This window comes from Manis pentadactyla, chromosome 6, assembly GCF_030020395.1.
Source record: "Manis pentadactyla isolate mManPen7 chromosome 6, mManPen7.hap1, whole genome shotgun sequence".
Classification (NCBI taxonomy): Eukaryota; Metazoa; Chordata; class Mammalia; order Pholidota; family Manidae; genus Manis; species Manis pentadactyla.
The window spans coordinates 17,691,852-17,711,714 of record NC_080024.1 but is presented as its reverse complement, the minus strand read 5'-3'; the positions used below and the strand labels follow the sequence as shown (position 1 = coordinate 17,711,714).

At 45.2% G+C, this 19,863-nt stretch overlaps 1 protein-coding gene across 2 annotated transcripts; it reads left to right on the top strand.

The window, feature by feature from the left end:
- The first annotated feature begins 2,210 nt into the window (after positions 1-2,210).
- PLCD4 (phospholipase C delta 4) lies at positions 2,211-19,162 on the top strand. Of its 2 annotated transcripts, none has more exons than XM_057503553.1 (15): positions 2,211-3,186; positions 3,302-3,460; positions 4,642-4,870; positions 5,984-6,113; positions 6,694-6,925; positions 11,425-11,626; positions 12,526-12,670; positions 13,300-13,452; positions 14,842-15,021; positions 16,272-16,428; positions 16,788-16,904; positions 17,110-17,282; positions 17,829-17,964; positions 18,282-18,431; positions 18,509-19,162. In XM_057503553.1, the coding sequence occupies exons 1-15, from the start codon at positions 3,165-3,167 to the stop codon at positions 18,613-18,615; spliced, it is 2,292 nt and encodes a 763-aa protein (XP_057359536.1). In that variant the 5' UTR covers positions 2,211-3,164; the 3' UTR covers positions 18,616-19,162. The 2 variants fall into 2 exon arrangements, with proteins under 2 accessions (XP_057359536.1, XP_057359537.1); XM_057503554.1 differs by having other exon boundaries at positions 2,212-3,186; positions 5,993-6,113.
- The last annotated feature ends 701 nt before the right edge of the window (positions 19,163-19,863 follow it).

Here is a 19,863-nt window from a genome sequence, read left to right as displayed (position 1 = left end):
TGCCTCGCTTCTTGGACCACATCCCTCAAGGAAATGAGAACCAGAGCTATTGGGAATTAGAGAAGAAAAAAAGAGAAAGAGGTGATGGGGGAAGGGATGAGAAGAGGAGAGCATAGAGAGGCTGACAAGTGAGCAAATAGGCAGAGAGGGGATCAGGAGAGAGAGCAGTGAGCTGAGAAAGGAAAAGGAAGGGGTCGGGCAGAGGGTGGGAAAAGGAAAGAAAATGGGCAGACAGAGAAGAAGAGCTATTAAATGTGGGATATGGTGGAAACAAAATGATGAGGGGTGGGAGTAAAGCATTGATATCCTTCATTGATTCTTAGCCCTGCTTCTTTTTTTAATTAAAGAGTCATTGATACACAATCTTATAAAGGTTTCACACGAACATTGTGGTTTCAACATTCACCATATTATCAAACCCTCACCTGCCCACCCCATTGCAGTCACTGTCTATCAGCGTAGTAAGATGCCATAGAGTCGTTACTTGTTTTATTCATGCTGTACTGCTTTCCTCGTGATCTACCTATATTGTGATTGCGAATTATAGTGCCCCTTAATCCCCTTCTCCCTCCCCACCCTCCCTTCCCAACCCCTCCCCTTTGGTAACCACTAGTTCCTTCTCTAAGTCTGTGGGTATGCACCTATTCCTGCAGTTTTGTTCTGTTTTTATACTCCACAAATGAGTGAAGTTATTTGGTACTTATCTTTTTCCACCTGTTAGCCCTGCTTTTTACCTGCTTCCTAGAGAAAGTCCTTGCTAAGGTCAGAGTCTTGGTGAGATCTCTGAGCTGGTCACAGGGAGATCTCGGTTCTAGTCCCAGTTCTGCCATTTAATTCATTAGGTGACTCTGGAAGTCCCACTAATCTTTCTAGTCCTTGGTTCCCTTCTCTAGAGAACAAAGTCCAGATCTGATATTCTGTGTTCTGAGTTGAAATTGGCCCTCTTCTGGCTACATGTCACCTGAATACAGGTTTAAAATAGTCATTGGAGAATGGGAGCAGAATTGGAAGAGCATGCCAAGCCCTGGGGTTGGAAGAGTTGGAAGAATTTGACCAAAGAGGATAAACAATTTTCTAAGACTGGTCTGAGAGGAGGTGGGCTCCAAAACAGGGCTCTGTTCCCAGGCTCTCCATGTTTCAGGACACCATTGTGAGGGTCCTGGACACAGTATAAGGGAAGGTAATTAAGTCCTCTCCCAAGACAAAGGCCCACCCCATCTCAGAGTCCCTATGCCCCAGACATGGGAACTGAAGTTTAGAAAAAGATAAGGCAGGGTGTTGGCTGTGGGGATTAGACTTCAGCCCCAGGCTGACCCCATCCCTCCCCAAAGTCTGAGGACCTGGGATATTTAAGAGGGTTACTTTCTACTTCAGTCTTCATATAGCTTTTGCAAGCCTCAGATTCAAACTGTGCATCTCAACCCAGAAAAGTAGAGATGCTCTTCCATCTTTCAGGAAACACTCTGTGTGCCTTTCTCCATCCAGAGGTTTCTTCTGGTCTCACCCAGACACATATTCAGCCTCAGCCTGCAGCAAAAACTTTTCTTCTTGAAACTGTTCTTTCCTGAGAGTTGCCTTGAGTTATCTTTCCCACTTAGGTACAGAATGATTCCCCTCTCCTCCTGGGCACCTGTACAGTGTCACTACTTTAGAAAGCCTTCCTTAGGTCCTGCAGTCAGGGAAGCTGTATTTTCAGTGACCTCCACATTCTTCCCAAAGACTTAGTCACTCCTTGATTTCATCAGCTCTTCCCACTGAAGAAAAAGAGGACACTAATATGCTGTGTGACCTCAGACAGGTCACATCACATTTCTGGACTTCTTTTCATTTGTAAAATATAAAAAGTTGAAATGTATTATGTTTTTTTTATTAAGGTATGATTGATATATACTCTTATGAAGGTTTCACATGAAAAAACATTGTGGTTACTACATTTACCCATATTATCAAGTCTCCACCCATACCCCAATGCAGTCACTGTCCATCAGTGCAGCAAGATGCCACAGATCCACTCTGTGCCTTCTCTGTGCTACACTGTTCTCCCCGTGATCCCCCCACACCATGTGTACTAAACATAATACCCCTCAATCCCCTTCTCCCTCCCTCCCCAGAAGTGCATGATGTTTTAATGGAACACTAGCTGATTGCTTTAATGATTCTTTTAGTTTTTTAGATGTTCACCATTGTCAACATTTTAAACTTATCATGTAAAAAACACATTTCTATTTAAGTGTAGATCCTTTGCTTATTCAAAAGCTTAGAGCTTTATATTTCATAAGCTTTGCCAACTTCAGAATGATTTGGTCAAGAATTGAGTATTTCTTATAATGGCAGAGCTAAAATCAAAGTGGCCACATATCAAGTCTTCTGGTTCTCTTCAAGGGAAGTTTATTTTTACCTACTAGGACAACTCAATCAGGTCCTAAATTAGTGTATATCCTGAAGGAGGTACTCTGTTTAAGTAGAGAAAACCTAAGAATGCAGGTCTGAGAATATGTAACTTATTCTATTAAAACAGAATAATGGATGAAAAGGATTATAAAATATGCTTCACAGTGTGAAGGTAGAAGATGTCTTATTTAGCTAAGTACAGCACTAAATGCTGTAGAAGAGACAAAACACGCTCTTCCCTAGCCATTCAGGAGCTGTGTGATCTACAGGGGAACAGGGAAGCTGGGATGATTCCACCTGGAGAAGAGAAGGCTAGCATGTAGAGAAATTACAGGTTCTGCAAAGGGGAAGCCAGCAAGACAGTGTTTCCCAAAAATGAGCTGAGAAGTGTGACATGGGATTACCTAGCAGATTGTGGGATACTGGGAAGGAAGCAGGTATTACGCAGGAGGCTGTGGTTTAGTCCTCTCTGGAGAAACAGCACGGGCTCTGGAATCAGACAGGCTTAGCTTTAAAGTCTGAAGCCGCCTGTGATTTGAGCAAGGTTTCTTAGCCTCTCTAAGCCTCAGTCATCAAACTCAAATAAGTAGTATAAACAGCAACAGACTCTGTAGCTGAAGTGCCTGACATGGTTTTCCTTTATTTTTTCCTTGATCTGTTTCTCCAAGACCACCAAAATTTTTTCTCCAAGCCACCAAAATTAACCCAGAGTTTTTTGCTCCTCTTTGTTCATGCAGGTGATTTGGGGGCCACAGCTGGTGGAGCAGTAGGTGATGGCATCCCAGCTGCAAAGCCGTGAGTACCCTTGTAGGAGAGGAGGGCCTGGGGAGACAGCCCAGGGGTGTTCAAGAGCTCCTCCTGGGCCTTGCTTCCTCCCCTCCAGCTCCCCTGCCTGCTTCTCCTGGCCCAGGGCTGCCCATCAATCAAGACCTGCTGCTGATGCAGAAAGGCACCATGATGCGCAAGGTGAGGTCCAAAAGCTGGAAGAAGCTAAGATACTTCAGACTTCAGGATGACAGCATGACAGTCTGGCATGCCCGGCAGGCAGGAGGCAGTGCCAAGCCAAGCTGTGAGTGATGTGGTTAGCTGGGGTGGGCACATGGTGGGTAGGACCCTGAGGAATCCAGCAGCTTGAGAGCAGGGGAGGGACCAGGGTCCTGCGTTGTGCCCTTATGGTGTCCCACTTGTGTATGTGTCTGATCCTGTAAAATAGAAATTATAATAGTATTTGTCTATTAAGGCTCTTACAATGATTAAATCAATTATTGCATGTAAAGGGCTTAGAAGAGTCCTGGCACATAATAAGACTCAATATAACACAGGTTATATCTTCTTGTTTTTGTTTTTGTTATATGAGCATGATCTCAGGCATCAGACTGCCTGGATTAACGTCCTGGCTCTGCCACTTTCTAACTGAATGCCTTTGGACAAGTTATTTAACTTAAACTAAGTTTAGTTTCCTCATCTGTAAAAGGGGATTAAATAGTACCTGCCTCGTAGGTTAGAGGGACTCAGTGAGTGAATGCATAAAGCACCTAGCATGGGACCTGAAAACCAGAATGCACTGAATAAATTTTAGCTGTTATGGTGAATATTTTTAAATATCATAAATGCATCATAACAGTGTGCATCCTATTGGCCAAATACTTTATGATCCCTCTACAAATCTGATCACAGGACACATCTAAGAAAGTCTGCTTTAGAGACATACTCAAAGCTCAAAATCCATACCACCCCCAGCTGAGGAAAGCAGGTGGAAGAATTCTCTGGATTCCTCCTAGACATCTGGAAAGAGAATGCCCTCAAACCTGGAACTGGGCATATCATGCTTTGGTGTAACTACTTCTACCTTACAAGTGTGTTTCCATTTGTCAGCCGCTCCAGTCCTCCTGTGATTACCAGAAGGACTAGCTGTGGAAGGGACCATCGCTTATTTAAATAAGGACCCTGAGGGGTTAAGTCATTTTGGTCCTGTCACACTGCCAGCTAGTGGCTGGAAGCCAGGTCTTGCCACTTGGAGCACAGACCCCTTGCTATGCTGCCTATGAAAACAGCAATGACTCATGTGGAATCTCGATCCCTAGGGTCTGCATCTCGCTGTACTGTGGCTTTTAGAATTTCAGCCTGTGGATGCTGGGATTCCTCCTCCATTTTGTTCCGTAGAGAAGAAATGAATATGGGTCCATGACCCTTAGCCCCTGTGGTTTAGTGGACTCTTCCTCAGCACCCCAACTTGCTTCTTCCTGGCAGTTTCAATTTCTGACGTGGAGACAGTGCGTGAGGGCCATGAGTCTGAATTGCTGCGCAGCCTGGCAGAGGAGTTCCCCTTGGAGCAGGGTTTCACCGTTGTCTTCCATGGCCGCCGCTCCAACCTGGACCTTGTGGCCAACAGTGTTGAGGAGGCCCAGATGTGGATGCAGGGACTTCAGTTGTTGGTGGACTTTGTTACCAGCATGGACCAACAGGAGCAGCTGGACCAGTATCGGCCCGAAGGAGTCAGAGTGGGGGCCAGGGGTCACCGAAGGAGCCACATGCTGCAGGGATAGGGGCCGATGAGAGGAGGTGCAGAGCGAGGGATGCCCAAGAGTCCAGTGTGGAGGGCAGGGACAGCTTAGGCTGATGAGAGGCTAAGGACATTGAGGAAGAAATGGTGACTTGGGATGGTAAAGACACCCAGGCAGAGTTTGGGCATGAATCAGACCCTCCGTGATTGGGGGAAGGGACAGTGAGAGCCAAAGAGCCAAAGAAGGTGCTGATCCCGAGAGCTAAACAGAAGATCTCAGTGGTATTAACTACCATAGGCACAGGAAGCAGCCCCTTAGAGGGCATAGTGATGTTGACTCACTTCAAGTGTCCTAGATTGTATTCACTTTTTACAACCGTTCATTCATTCATTTATTCATTCATTCACCATCTATTGAGCACAATGTATCAGGCATTAGACCAGGTTTTAGGGGTACAAAAATTAATGAGACTCAGGTATTGTTTTAGCTGATGGAAAGAACAGAATTGTGTGAATAATCTAAGAACCATAGAAGTGTTCCGGTACTTAGATTATTTGTAGGTATTCAAAAGAGGGAGAAATATTTAATTCTAGTTGAGAGTGTTCTGAGAAAGCTTCAAGGAGGAAGTAGCATTTCAGCTGAGCCTTAAAATTGAGTAGAATTCGAACACAAAGAGTAGAGGAAGGAAGGGCACTCCTGCCTGAGGGAACAGCATGCATAAAGGCCCAGAGATATGAAATTAAAGAGGAGAGAGAGAATGGGACAGCAGAGAGCAGGGAGCTGGAGTCTGGCTAAAGTAAAGGGAATACAGAGGTGAGTTGAGAAGGCTGGGTTGGAGCCAGATCATGGGAGTGAAAGACAACTTCTATGTTAAGGAACTTGGGCTTCCTTCTGCAGGCATCAGGGAGGCCTCTGCAAGCACCTGAGCCATGCAGGGACAAGACACATTGGTTCTCTGGGGAGATTATTCTGGAACATTTAATTGGGGAAATGAATTGGTACACCTGTGTGTATGTGTGCACACATGCGCGCGCACACACACACACACACACACACACAGTGCTTTTGCCTTGACATCCTTGACCTTGATGGCTGAGTGACTGGTTCCAGCGTGGAGACAAAAACCAGGATGGTCGGATGAGTTTTCCAGAAGTCCAGCGGTTACTGCACCTGATGAATGTGGAAATGGACCAAGAACATGCCTTCCAGCTCTTCCAGGTGAGTCTTCCAGAGAAGGATTTACAGAAGCCTGCCACAGCCATGTTCTTGGCCAGAGGTACTCTGACCCCATCCAGCAATACGCATTTGTCCAATCCTTCCTGTGTGCCTATCATTACGCCAGGCTCAATGGCAAGTGGCAGTGACAAGGTTCTTACCCTTCAGTCTTGTTGGAAAGATGACTCATAATCTTATGAAAGGTAAAGAACAGTATGTTACTGTCTCAGACCTTGAGGACCTCTCTGTCCCTGGCCAGAATTTCACAGGTGTCAAGTACAGTGGAAACTCCACTGATTGTGAGTGAATAGGCAGAGATATCTGATCTTTTAGGGACCTTTGGGGCATTTAACTGTTTCTGGTTGAAATTATTCTCTAACGGCAAATTGTATGGCTGAAATTTTGCTTTTCACTTACTGAATCGGCTTCTACTATGAACATTAAAAGTCAGAAGCTCTGTGGGAGTTTTGTGGAAGCATGTTTGGATACATCTGTCCATAAGATTGTCCTTACAGGACAAGTTAAAGCCATAAAGTTTGCTATTAAAGGGTTCATCCACTCTTCTCTGAACCTTCTCCTGTAGGCAGCAGACATGTCTCAGTCTGGGGCTCTGGAGGGAGAAGAATTTGTTGAGTTCTATAAGGCACTGACTCATCGTGCTGAGGTACAGGAACTGTTTGAAAACTTCTCAGCTGACGGGCAGAAGCTGACCCTACTAGAATTTGTGGATTTCCTGCGAGAGGAGCAGAAAGAAGGAGAACATGCTTCTGACCTTGCTCTGGAACTCATCGACCATTATGAGCCTTCAGATAATGGTAAAAGGGCTACAATGGAGAAGCACCAGGCATGGGGACAGGAAGGGGGACCAAGATTAGAAAGGTCTGGAGAAAACAGTGTTCTGCCTAACTCAGGGAAGGCCAAGTCCATCCCTACCTTTACCCCCTGCCCAATCATCTTTATCTCATTCAACTTGCTCCTCTGAAGGAGGGCAGCCATTTCCTGCCCAGATAAGGTGGGAGTCTCCAACGTCATGCTAGACCTCGCAGGAGGAATAACATTCCCTAAGTCCCCTTTCCTCCATCTTGGTCATGCACAGCCTACACTTTCAGAAGTTCTTCCTTTTATCAGCCTTGGTCCTCAGTGGAAATGAGAAATCCTGGATCCTCCTGCTTTGGCCTCTTCTCCTCTAGTGCAAGATTCCTTTTCTGCCAGTTCCCTTCATGGTTTGCTGTCCCCTGAAATGCTGGCTTTCTGCCCTTTGCTGGGCTTTCTCCAAACTCTCTAAGTGGTGTTCAAGTCTCTAAGCCCCTGAGCCAGGAAGCCAGTCAGCCCTTGGCTGAGGGGAAAGAGGAAGAGGCCAATCATTTAGCTTTTAACAAGCAGAGTTAAAATATGCCCTCTCTGCCCTCAAACCTTTTTCCTGGTCCCTTTTACTGACACCTCCTGTCTTCCATTCCCTTCAGAATGTGAAGAGTTTACATTGTAAATAATAAATGACTTAGACACTTTCACACCCTTTACCTCATTTAGTCCTCACTGCAACCTTGTAAATCAAAAGCATTAATCTCTACAGGGACTTTGCTAAGTATCCCATAATGCGCTAATATCTCCACATTACTATTCTAATCCACCCAATGACCCTTTGAAGTGGTTTCTATTATTAAATCGGTTGTGCGAAAGAGGAAAACTGAGTTTTAGAAAGATTAAGTGATTTGTTTCAAAGCCAATGACTAATAAGAGGAGGGACTGGGATTCAAATCTGGATTATTTGACTCTTTCCTGGTGCTTCTCTTGAGAATAATGGTTAGAGATAAGATGAGTAAGAGCTGGACAAGCGACCCAGGTTTCCTAGGGCTCAACTTCCACCCCCTTTCATTCATTCATTCATTCATTCATTTGTTCACTCACGACCTCAACTAAAGGAACTTAAGAGTCAAACAGAAAGTATTGGAGTTACTGGTTCCATATTCAGGTGGGTGGATGAGATGAAAAGGGCTGTAAAGCAATCATTTCAGAAAACTAAATAGAAGAGGAATGTCAGGGGGTTATGAAATAGGATCTTCTATTCCCAGGGCAGGATCCAGTCCACATCAGTTACATTTTTTCTCCCTCTCACTGCTCCCCTTGTGCTCTGATCTCAGGTACTATAGTCTGCCTGCAGAGTAGTATTAGTCAGGAGGCCTGGGCTCAAATCCCCACCTGCCTTCCTAGTGAGTAACCTTGGACAAGCCAGCTAACCTATCTGAGACTCAATTTTTTCACTTGTGAAATATTTGGTCAAATGAAATGATGCACATGAAAAGTATCTGGCAACAGTGGACTTATCCTAGAGATCTGAGTTATTACTGTCAAGAAAGAAACTTCCTGCCCAACTTCCTGCCATTCTCCATCTCTAAACCTTGTCCAACCTGGAGCAAGGAAGCTGGACATGGGAGTCAGGTTGTTCTACCTCCCAAGGAGCCCCTGCAGCAATGTTACCCTCAGGGAGACTACATAGCCCAGTGGTGTAGACCTGCTGCCTGGATTCAAATCCTGGCTCCTTCATTTACTGTTATGTGACTTTTGATAAGTTATCTTACTTCTCAGGGCAGATGATATGAAATCTACCTCATCATGTCAATGAGTGCATTAAGAGAGATGCTGTGTATAACATCCTTCGCAGAAGACAAGTGCTCAATAACTCTTAGTCATTGTTGTTACCATATGAAGCCCATGCTGAGATGGCTGAGGGCTATGGAAGGAGTGACAGGGCCCTGCTCACAAAAGGAGTGCAGTCCCAGGGGATGTTGGATAACTACTCCTCAAAACACCACGTGGGAACTGACGATGGGAAGAAACCCTCAGATCCTACATGGCAGCAGCTACACAGCCCAGGGAATAAAACACAGGTCTTATTACATCATGTCAGTAACAAGTCTTTTTTTTTTTGTATCATTAATCTACAATTATATGAGCAACATTATGGTTACTAGACTCCCTCTATTATCAAGTCCCCACCACATACCCCATTACAGTCACTGTCCATCAGTGTAGTAAGATGCTATAGAATCACTACTTGTCTTCTCTGTGTTGTAGGGCCTTCCCCGTGCCCCTCCCCCCCCCACATTATGTGTGCTGATCGTAATGCCCCTTTTTCCCCCTTATCCCTCCCTTCCCACCCATCCTCCCCAGTCCCTTTCCCTTTGGTAACTGTTAATCCATTTTTGGGTTCTGTGATTCTGCTGCTGTTTTGTTCCTTCACTTTTCTCTTTGTTCTTATACTCCACAGATGAGTGAAATCATTTGGTACTTGTCTTTCTCTGCCTAGTTTATTTCAGTGAGCATAATACCCTCTAGCCCCATCCATGTTGTTGCAAATGGTAGGATTTGTTTTCTTCTTATGGCTGAATAATATTCCATTGTGTATATGTATCACATCTTCTTTATCCATTCATCTACTGATGGACCCTTAGGTTGCTTCCATTTCTTGGTTATTGTAAATAGTGCTGCAATAACATAGGGGTGCATATGTCTTTTTCAAACTGGGCTTATGCATTCTTAGGGTAAATTCCTAGGAGTGGAATTCTTGGGTCAAATGGCATTTCTATTTTGAGTTTTTTAGGAACCTCCATACTGCTTTCCACAATGGTTGAACTAAATTACATTCCCACCAGCAGTGTAGGAGGGTTCCCCTTTCTCTACATCCTCGCCAACATTTGTTGTTTGTCTTTTTGATGTTGGCCATCCTAACTGGTGTGAGGTGATATCTCATTGTGGTTTTAATTTACATTTCTCTGATGATTAGTGATGTGGAGCATCTTTTCATGTGCATGTTGGCCATCGGAATTTCTTCTTTGGGAGAGTGTTCAGCTCCTCTGCCCATTTTTATATTGGATTATTTGCTTTTTGTTTGTTGAGGTGCATGAGTCTTTATATATTTTGGGTGTCAACCCTTTATTGGATATGTCATTTATGAATATATTCCCCCATACTGTAGGATGCCTTTTTGTTCTATTGATGGTGTCCTTTGCTGTACAGAAGCTTTTCAGCTTGATATAGTCCAACTAGTTCATTTTTGCTTTTGATTCCCTTGCCCGGGGAGATATATTCATGAAGAAGTTGCTCATGTTTATGTCCAAGAGATTTTTGCCTATGTTTTTTCTAAGAGTTTTATGGTTTCATGACTTACATTCAGGTCTTTGTTCCATTTTGAGTTTACTTTTGTGTATGGGGTTAGACAGTGATCCAGTTTCATTCTCTTACATGTAGCTGTCCAGTTTTGCCAACACCAGCTGTTGAAAAGGCTGTCATTTCCCCATTGTATATCCGTGGCTCCTTTATTGTATATTAATTGACTATATACATTGGGTTAATATCTGGACTCTTTATTCTGTTCCACTGGTCTTTGGGTCTCTTCTTGTGCCGGTACCAAATTGTCTTGATTATTGTGGCTTTGTAGTAGAGCTTGAAGTTGGAAAGAAAGATCCCCCCTGCTTTACTCTTACTTCTCAGGGTTGCTTTGGCTATTCAGGGTCTTTTGTGGTTCCATATGAATTTTAGAACTATTTATTCCAGTTCATTGAAGAATGCTGTTGTTATTTTGATATGGATTGCATTGAATCTGTAGATTGCTTTAGGCAGGTTGGCCATTTTGACAATATTAATTCTTCCTACCCAAGAGCATGGGATGAATTTCCATTTGTTAATGTCCTCTTTAATTTCTCTTAAGAGTGTCTTATAGTTTTCAGGGTATAGGTCTTTCACTTCCTTGGTTAGGTTTATTCCTAGGTATTTTATTCTTTTTGATGCAATTGTGAATGGAATTGTTTTCCTGAGTAACAAGTGTTTGATTTTGATTCTCTCTGGGCCTGTTTCCCCATCTATAAAATTAGCCTTTTGTCCTGAACACTGTGGTATCCACTGTGGTTAGCCATAAGCTCCATGTGACTATTTAAACTTAAATTAATTCAAATTAAAATTTTAAATTCAGTTCCTTGTTCACAACAGCCACATTTCAAGTGCTCAGTAGCCATCTATGTCTAGAGGCTATAATATTGGACAGTGCAGAATATAACATTTCCATTACTGTAGAAAGTTCTATTGGATAGCACTGGGCTAGAATGATCTTAATGATTCCTCTTGTAGCTTTTACATTCTCTGAGCATGGGGATGAGTGAAATGACAGACACTGGTGCAGCAGGTTTGGGATCTGGAGGCTGGGAACAGACACCATCTGAAAGGCCCTGGAAGGGTGGGGTGGTGGATAGGCTTAGGTGTGCTGGGATGCTTTCTCTCAGAGCTTCTCACTCTAGTGTTCCCTGACTCCACACCCCAGGCAAGCTGCGACATGTGCTGAGCAAAGATGGCTTCCTCAGCTACCTCTGCTCAAAGGATGGAGACATCTTCAACCCGGCCTGCCTCCCCATCTACCAGGATATGACTCAACCCCTGAGCCACTACTACATCAACTCCTCTCACAATACCTACCTAGTGGGAGACCAGCTTTGCGGCCAGAGCAGCGTTGAGGGATATATAAGGTGCTGTGGGGAGCTGGGGGGAAGGAGTCCAGCTCATGAGAAGGGACTGTCTGTGGGAAATTGAGGGCAAGGTCAGTGGATAACAGAGTAAGATGTCAGGGGGTTGTGGCTGAGGAGCCTGGATGCCTGAGAGACTTGAAGAGGTAATGAAATCTGGCAGGAGGGTGGTGGTTAAATCCGGTGGGTAAATAGAGCTTTTCTCTTTTCATAGGTTATGAAACTCTCTTGGAACTCAGGTCCTGAAAGATTTATTTAGAACAAATAAACTACATGTTAAAATGGAAGGCAGTAGAACATAGGAGTTACAAACATAGGTTCTGGAGTCGGACTATTTGAGGTCAAATCCTAGCTCTCTGACTTGGTATTCTGGGGCTAAGTATTTAACTTCTCTATGCCTCAGTTTCCCCAACAGTGAAATGGGATGATAAGAGTGCCTGTTCAATATGGGTTGTTGTGAGAATCAAATGAGATAATCCATGTGTCAATAGCTAATAAATGTACCTGTTTTTATTGTGATTAATCATGGATTAGATGGAATTGTCAAGATATCTTTGTAGTGCCAGCAACTGGATAGTAGCTTCAAGGCATACAAAGATGAGTGGAACATATAGTTTCTGCCCTAGGATGTCTAGTAGAGAAAATAAAGTGTAAATTTATTAAGAGTTTGAATAACTCAGGTGTTGTGTAATGATATACAACCAGCCCACGAAGCATTGCGAAGCATGTGATGGCCTGCTAAGCAAAGGCTGAGTTGGGTTGGGTGGGGGGTGGAGATCAGTGTGAGCTGCAGCAGGGTCCAGTGCCAGTGAGCACTATTCTCTCCAGAAATGGGGAGAGGGTCCATGGGTTGAAGAGCAGACCTTGAGCCCTCCTGTCCCTGGGGGTTGTTGTTCTTGCAGGGCACTGAAGAGGGGGTGCCGCTGTGTGGAAGTGGATATATGGGATGGACCTAGTGGGGAACCTATTGTTTACCATGGACACACCCTGACCTCCCGCATCCTGTTCAAAGATGTTATGGCCACTGTAGCACAGTATGCCTTCCAGGTAGGAACCCCAAGATGGCAACACTAGTGAGGCAAGAGGATCAGAAGAAAGAGTGCCTGGCTCTGGGTCTGGGAAGGGAACGGGCACAGAGGAGGTTATATCAAATGGCATATATGTAAAAGATTTTAGCTGTGAAGCATCAGACAAATATTAAGGGGCTTTCTGAATAAGTGTTAGATGTGTTACTAATTAGTAGTCAGAGGAACTTGCACGAAACTAGTAACTATGCTTCTAACAACTTCTGTCACTCATTTGGGAGGGGGTGCAGAAAGAAAAGGAGAAAGGGCTGGGTGGGGCTGGGGGACAACAGGAACCTGAAGAGGAAAGCCTGGGAGTAGACCATGAACATGTAACCAGAGAATGGCCTGGCCTTCCCACTCTGAGCCTGAAAACTCTAAGGTCCCAGAGGGATCTGGGTCAGACTTGGCACGGGTTTGAGATTTGGGGTCCCAAAAGTAACTTTTCATTGTGGGGTGGGCTGCCGGCCCAGCAAGACCTCCTTGAGGTCTGGAATGTGGTCGGAGGAGTCTAGCAATCAGGGTACTCGGTTGAGTGACTGGGGGGCCTGGAGAAGCAAGAAGGTTACAGGCTTTAGAATCTGGCTCCAGCACCCCTCTCCTCCCCATCAGACATCAGACTACCCAGTCATCTTGTCCCTGGAGAACCACTGCAGCTGGGAGCAGCAGCAGGTCATGGCACACCATCTGACGGAGATCCTGGGTGAGAAGCTGCTGAGCGCCACTTTGGATGGGCTGCTGCCCATGCAGCTGCCCTCGCCTGAGGTAGGACCCTGCTCCCCCAGCGCAGGTTTTACTGTGGCTGTCATAGGCCCCACCTTGGCTCCTCCTTCACGCCCTTCTTGTTCCCTCCTTCTCACCCTTAGAAGGACCATCGTGCCCTTTCATATCCTTGGAGTCAGCTTTAATTTTCAAAAAAATCAAATTGAGCACAGAATTCTATTTATAGTTCTTTAAATTTTAGGTCAATTATTTACTTTGTATTTCTTTTGTTTTTGGGAAAGTTTTAATTTTTTTCCTGATAGTTCATAATTGTTGTAGACTCTACAAACAATGTATAGAAAGGGAAATCCCCCCCATCATAATCTCAGCCTCTCCCCAAACAGCTGTCATAGATGTTTTAAGTGATTACATAAACATCCGTGTGTATATATATTCACATTTTTACAAAGATGAATGGGATCATCCTCTATATCCCTTTTATATCTCACATGTAAGATACATCATAGATGTCTTTTCATGTATAATCTTTCCTTCTTAACAGCTGTGTGGTATTCCACTTTATGTTATGGACCATAATTTATTCTACCAGTCAGATGGTAAACATAAGCAGTAAATGGTGAGCATTTAGGTTATTGAGAATTTTTCACTTGTATGTATAGCTTACTCTTTCTTTGAGATGGATTCCTAGAAGCAAAATTGCTGGGTTGAAGAGTTTGCATGTTGGCATTTTGGTTATTGCCAAGTTGCCCTCTGGGAAAAATGTGCCAGATTGCGCTCCAGCCAGCATGTAGGAGAGTAACCACAACTAACTGCAGTAGCAAGTTGATTCATAATGGCGAAGATACAAAAGAAAAGTCTAGTTTTTCAAAAAGAAGGGTCTGTCTTCTTTTGAATTAATTGGTAATATTTACCCACTTTTATTAGACTTTTAATTTTTACTGATACATAATAATTTTTTTAATGTTAAGGCTACTAATGGTTTGGAAAAATTTTTTTGCAGTCTTTTTTCTTGCATTATAGTGTCTTTTGCCTTATAGAGGTTTTTTTAAGCTTTGTGTACTCAAATCTGCCAATCATTTTTGTCTTCTGAGTTTTCATCTCGTGTTTCTAAATGCTTTCCTACCTTAAGATTGTTTTTTTAATTCTTTATTTTCTTCTAATATTTATATTCTTTATATTTACATGTAAACCTTTAATCTTCGAGGACTCTTTATGTGTCACATTTGAGGTAGGGAGTCACCATTGTTTTCGATACAGATAGAGATATTATACGTTTGCTTAACAATAGGGAATCTGTACTGCGTGTGTCCAGCAGCCTTCCTGTGGGAACTCGTGACCACTCACTTCTTTTGTGTTGAGGTGGCCCTGTGAGAGCAATGGGACCCAGAAGAGTCCCAGAGCAGACAGGTCCCTTCATTTTGTGTCCCCAAGGCACTTCGGAGGAAGATCCTGGTAAAGGGGAAGAAGTTAAGGATGCTTGAGGAGCTTGAAGAAGAGGAAGAGCTAGAGTCTGAACTGGAAGCAGAGCAGGAGGTTGAGCTGGAGTTGGACGCCCAGTTTGAGTCTGAGCCCCAGGAGCTGAGCCCCTGTAATAAGGACAAAAAGGAGAAGGTAGACCAGGAGGGTGGTCTTTCTGCTCTGGCATTTGGTCAGTCTGTACCATAAGCTCAGAGTCCACATGGGAAGAGACTAGAGCCAGGAAGGGTGGAAGGCCAAGGAGCAAAATGTTCCCAGTGAAAGAGGCTTAAGAATGCATGCATGACATCACTATATACTGCCATATATAGAAATATTGCAGTGGCTTTCCAGCTTCTTTGGGCCATGAAACTTTTTGAATGAAATCTTAAATATGCAAGCTCAGTAGATAGCCATCCTAGTTGAAGCACCCATTTGGCTCTTTCCTGGATCACCCCAAGTGACTCCTGAGACATTTTTATACTTAGTCTCCTTAAAGGCCAGTCTGAAAACCACTGATGGGCGTGTGTGTGCAGCATTATTATATGGAGTAAGTAGGGCTTACTGGAGTGACTGCTGTGACCTCAACTAAAGTGGGCTTAGTTAGAGAAAGCTTCTTGGGAAAGGTGAGTCTGAGAGGGACCAGAAATAGGCACAGAGGAGCAGGAAAAGTTAGGGAAGGTGAAGGCTCTGAGAATGTTGTGTCAGTGTGGTCCATGTCCTTGAGGAGAAGGGGCACCACTGGGGAGACCAAGATCCTGATTTTAAGCCTGCATTTCTCTTCTTGTGCACTTGCTTGGCTCAGCTGACTTCTAGCTTATCCTGTTCTCTCTGGGGCTGTGGTATCTCACCTGCTGTCATGGACAGGGATGGAAATGGGATTTCAGGAGACAAATCTAAAGATACTGTTCTGAGCACCTCACATACAAGTGTGACTTCCATGACTATTTGCATACCTTGACATATCTGTCTGGGTTCATGTACATTTTGACCAAAAATTACTGTCAATTTGTTTTAAAATATGAGAAGTACGGAAGATGGCACCTATTTAAAAGTAATAATAAGTTAAAAACCTGTTACCCAGAAAGTAACATAGAGCAGACCCTTTAAGCCCAGAGGCTGGAACTGATCCCATCAGTATACATAGACTGCCTTTATTCCCATTCCCATCCCCAGGTTGTGATGTGCCTGCTGTTTTGTCCGCCTATCTGTTGTCAGGTTATGGCTCAGGCTCCTATTTCCAAGCCTGGGTTCCTTCTCTTTCCCAAGCAGGTGAGGCAGGAGGGAGAATGCAGTGGGGAGGCAGTGGGGAGAGGCATAGATTGGGTGAAGTTTAGATCTTGGCCATTGGACCTCTCAGATTGCTAAGGGTTCAATTCCATCTTCCTCTCTTTGTCCTTTTCCAGAAATCCAAGCCTATCTTGTGTCCATCTCTCTCTGCCCTGGTTGTCTACTTGAAGTCTGTCTCATTCTACAGCTTTGCTCATTCAAGGGAGCACTACCACTTCTATGAGATATCGTCTTTCTCTGAAACCAAGGCCAGGAGCCTGATCAAGGAGGCTGGTCAGGACCAAAAGAGAGGGACAAGGAGGGAACTGGGATGGGTAGGGTCAGGCCTGACAAGCCGGCAGATGCGTCCTAAGAAAGAGGGCAAGGTCGCTGAGGGTTGGATGAGAGTAAAGAAAGTCCTCAGAGCAGGGACGGGGACAGGATTTACGAATGATGGGTTCAAGGCTCTAGGGGAAGAAAGCTGGGGGAGATGACCTGGATGGAACAGAGAGGCACCATGAAGCTTTCTGGAGTCAGCGTCAGGAGGTGCAGGGGAGAAGAGCAAAGTGTGTGGGCAGGGGCCATCCTAGGAACATAAAGAAGGGGGAGGACACACCCACTTCCCCCTCTCTCTCTCTACACCCTTTCTACAGGCAATGAGTTTGTGCAGCACAACACCTGGCAGTTGAGCCGTGTGTATCCCAGTGGCCTGAGGACAGATTCATCCAACTACAACCCCCAGGAACTCTGGAATGCTGGCTGCCAGATGGGTGAGGGGGCAGCGGGGACAAGGGAGAGGGGGTGGAAGATCAACAGGTGAGAAGTTAAATCCCCAGTGCCAGGTTGAGAAGGGATGGCGTCTATGGAAGAATTCCCAGCAGGCCCTTTTACACCCAACATGTCTTCTTAATTCCCTGAAAGAGGGGCTGGACAGGCCCCAGGATGACCCCTTCCCCTTTTCCTCCTGTGCCCCAGTGGCTATGAACATGCAGACTGCAGGGCTGGAGATGGACATCTGTGATGGGTTCTTCCACCAGAATGGGGGCTGTGGCTACGTGCTGAAGCCAGACTTCCTGCGTGATGCCCAGAGTTCCTTCCACCCCGAGAAGCCCATCAGCCCTTTCAAAGCACAGACACTCCTAATCCAGGTACAATGGAAAGGAAAACCACTGGGAAGAGACTGGGATAGCTGGGATAAGAGCGGGAAGAGGTGGCTGGGCCTGACAGGTGGGTAAGGGTGAGGGATTCCTGATGAGGGCAGGCTAGCCTGATCCTTAACGGCACGGACTTTGGAGCCAGTTGCCTAGGTTCAAACCCATTTGCTAATTGTGTGACATTAAGTTCCTTAACCTCATTCTCCTTACTTGCACCATGTGTGTAATTCTTCCTACCTCACAGTGTTGTGATTACTTAATATAAAGTGCTGATAACAATGCCTGGTGAAGAGTATAAGTGCTATAAAGGGGTTACTGACATTAACATACTTTCAAAACCTTGTTAAATTTCTACTTGGATGCATTTTAAATTGCAGATAGATTACTAGAAAACAATGTACTACCCATGGAAGATTAGTTTTGCAAACTCGAAAGCTATAGAGCCAGGTCCTGGTTCCTCCTCCCCTTCCTAGGGGTGTGAAAGCTGGAAGGGGGCTGGGCTGAGCAGGAACTGGTGAGGTTCCAGAGCCCTGGTTGCAGGTGATCAGTGGTCAGCAACTCCCCAAAGAGGACAGTACCAAAGAGAGATCCATTGTGGATCCACTGGTGAGAGTGGAGATCTTCGGGATCCGCCCAGACACAACCCGGCAAGAGACCAGCTATGTGGAGAACAACGGTGAGACTGGCTATGCTGGGGGCAGGTGGAGGAACAGGACCATTGTTTTCCACCGTCCTGCCCTCCATTAGGTGTAGTCTCTGTAACCTCCAGTGGGGCGGAGTGGGACAGGACAAAGCAGGACTTGGACGTCTTGGGTCTGGCCCCTCACTTACAAGTTCCAGTGACCTGGGCAAATTCCTTACCCATTCTGAGTCTCAATTTCCTCACCTGTAAAATGCTGTGAAAATTAAGTGAGAGAATACAGGGAAAGCAACCCAACATGGGCCTAAAGAAAAGTCACCAATGTCTGTTCCTTCAATCACCCCCCACTTCAGGTTTTAATCCGTACTGGGGGCAGTCACTGTGCTTCCGGGTCCTGGTACCTGAATTGGCCCTGCTGCGGTTTGTGGTAAAGGATTACAACTGGAAGTCCCGAAATGACTTCATCGGCCAGTACACCCTGCCTTGGACCTGCATGCAACAAGGTGAGCCAGTTCTTTGACCCCTGGCCAACACCCCACTGTGGCTGCTTTCCTAATGTGGCTCTCCTACCCCTTTCCAGGTTACCGCCACATACACCTGCTCTCCAAGGACGGCACCAGCCTCCATCCAGCTTCCATCTTCGTGCACATCAGCACCCAAGAAGGGCTGGAGGTGGACGAATCCTAATTTGAGCACTTCATGGGAGGGGTGGGGGCACTGCCTTGCCATTGTAAAACCTGGAAGGATCCTCCTGAAAGCAGGCAGAGGTGAAAACCAAGCTTTGGATTGTGCATTCCCAGTCACAAAATTATCTCACCCTTCCTAACAAGCAAATCTAGAACCTGATTTTTCTTTCACCTCTTTTTTTCATTTGTACAAGTCTTTCCTATTCTTTCCCTTTGCATATTCTATATTGGACTTCCTTCTTGCTGTAGGCTTAATTCCAAACCTAGATCTAGGACTAATCTCTCCCATCAACTCTGGCTCAAAGGCAGATTGCAACTAGAAATCCAGAGGCTTGGAGCAGAGAAACCCAAAGAGGCATTAACCCCTCCACTCCCAACTTCCTCAAAACCCAGAGCCTTGATTTATGAAAGGATAAATCAAGTCTCAAGGCTCCCCAGACAGACTGAGGAAGGAGATCTGACCCCAGTACTACTATGACTCTCCAGAGAACATGGCACTGGACTGCTCCTCCCTAACCCCACCAGTAAAATAGAGCTTCTCTCCCCAAGTTGGCTTCAGTATGGTCTGTCATTGTTGTGTAAGAAGGGAAGTATAAGGGTTGGGGGACATTTGGGTAGACAGGTCCAGTAGGGAAAGGGAAAACAGGTTTTCAGGGAATGCCCTGCATGTGCTACATAGGAAGGGTACAGAAGTACAGCTTCTAAGGGGCCGAGAAGAAGGAAGAGACAAAGGAAGACAAAGAGACAAAGACCCTAGCTCTCTGAAGAGTCTGCATGGACTAGTCCTGGTTTATGCTGTCCTGGCATAATTATTACCAGTACCCTTTTTAATTTTCCCAGTGTGTCCCAGTTTAATTATGCAGTCACTCTGAGGCACTCATAGAATTTTGGATTAGAGGTTTACCTCCCCAGTCATCTGCGTTTCGCACTCTTTGTGCTTTACCTCTTTAACTCAGACTGCTGAGCCAGTCTAAGGATTGGTGCTGAATTAAAGCTGCTTCCAGGAGGAGGCTTGGTGGGGGGCAATCCTCTCTCTATAGGCAGACAATGGGGATTAGGAATAGGAAGCAGGGCAAGGGCCAAGACAGGCTCAGGACAGAGAGGGCAGACCCCGGCCTGTTTCAGAATCAATCATTTGGTGACTATGGAGGGTGACAAAGGAGAGGCAGAGGTCTGAGAGGGGACAAGGCAGATCGAGATGACAGCTTGGAAACATTACGACAGGGACTTGAACGAGTCCATAAGCTAG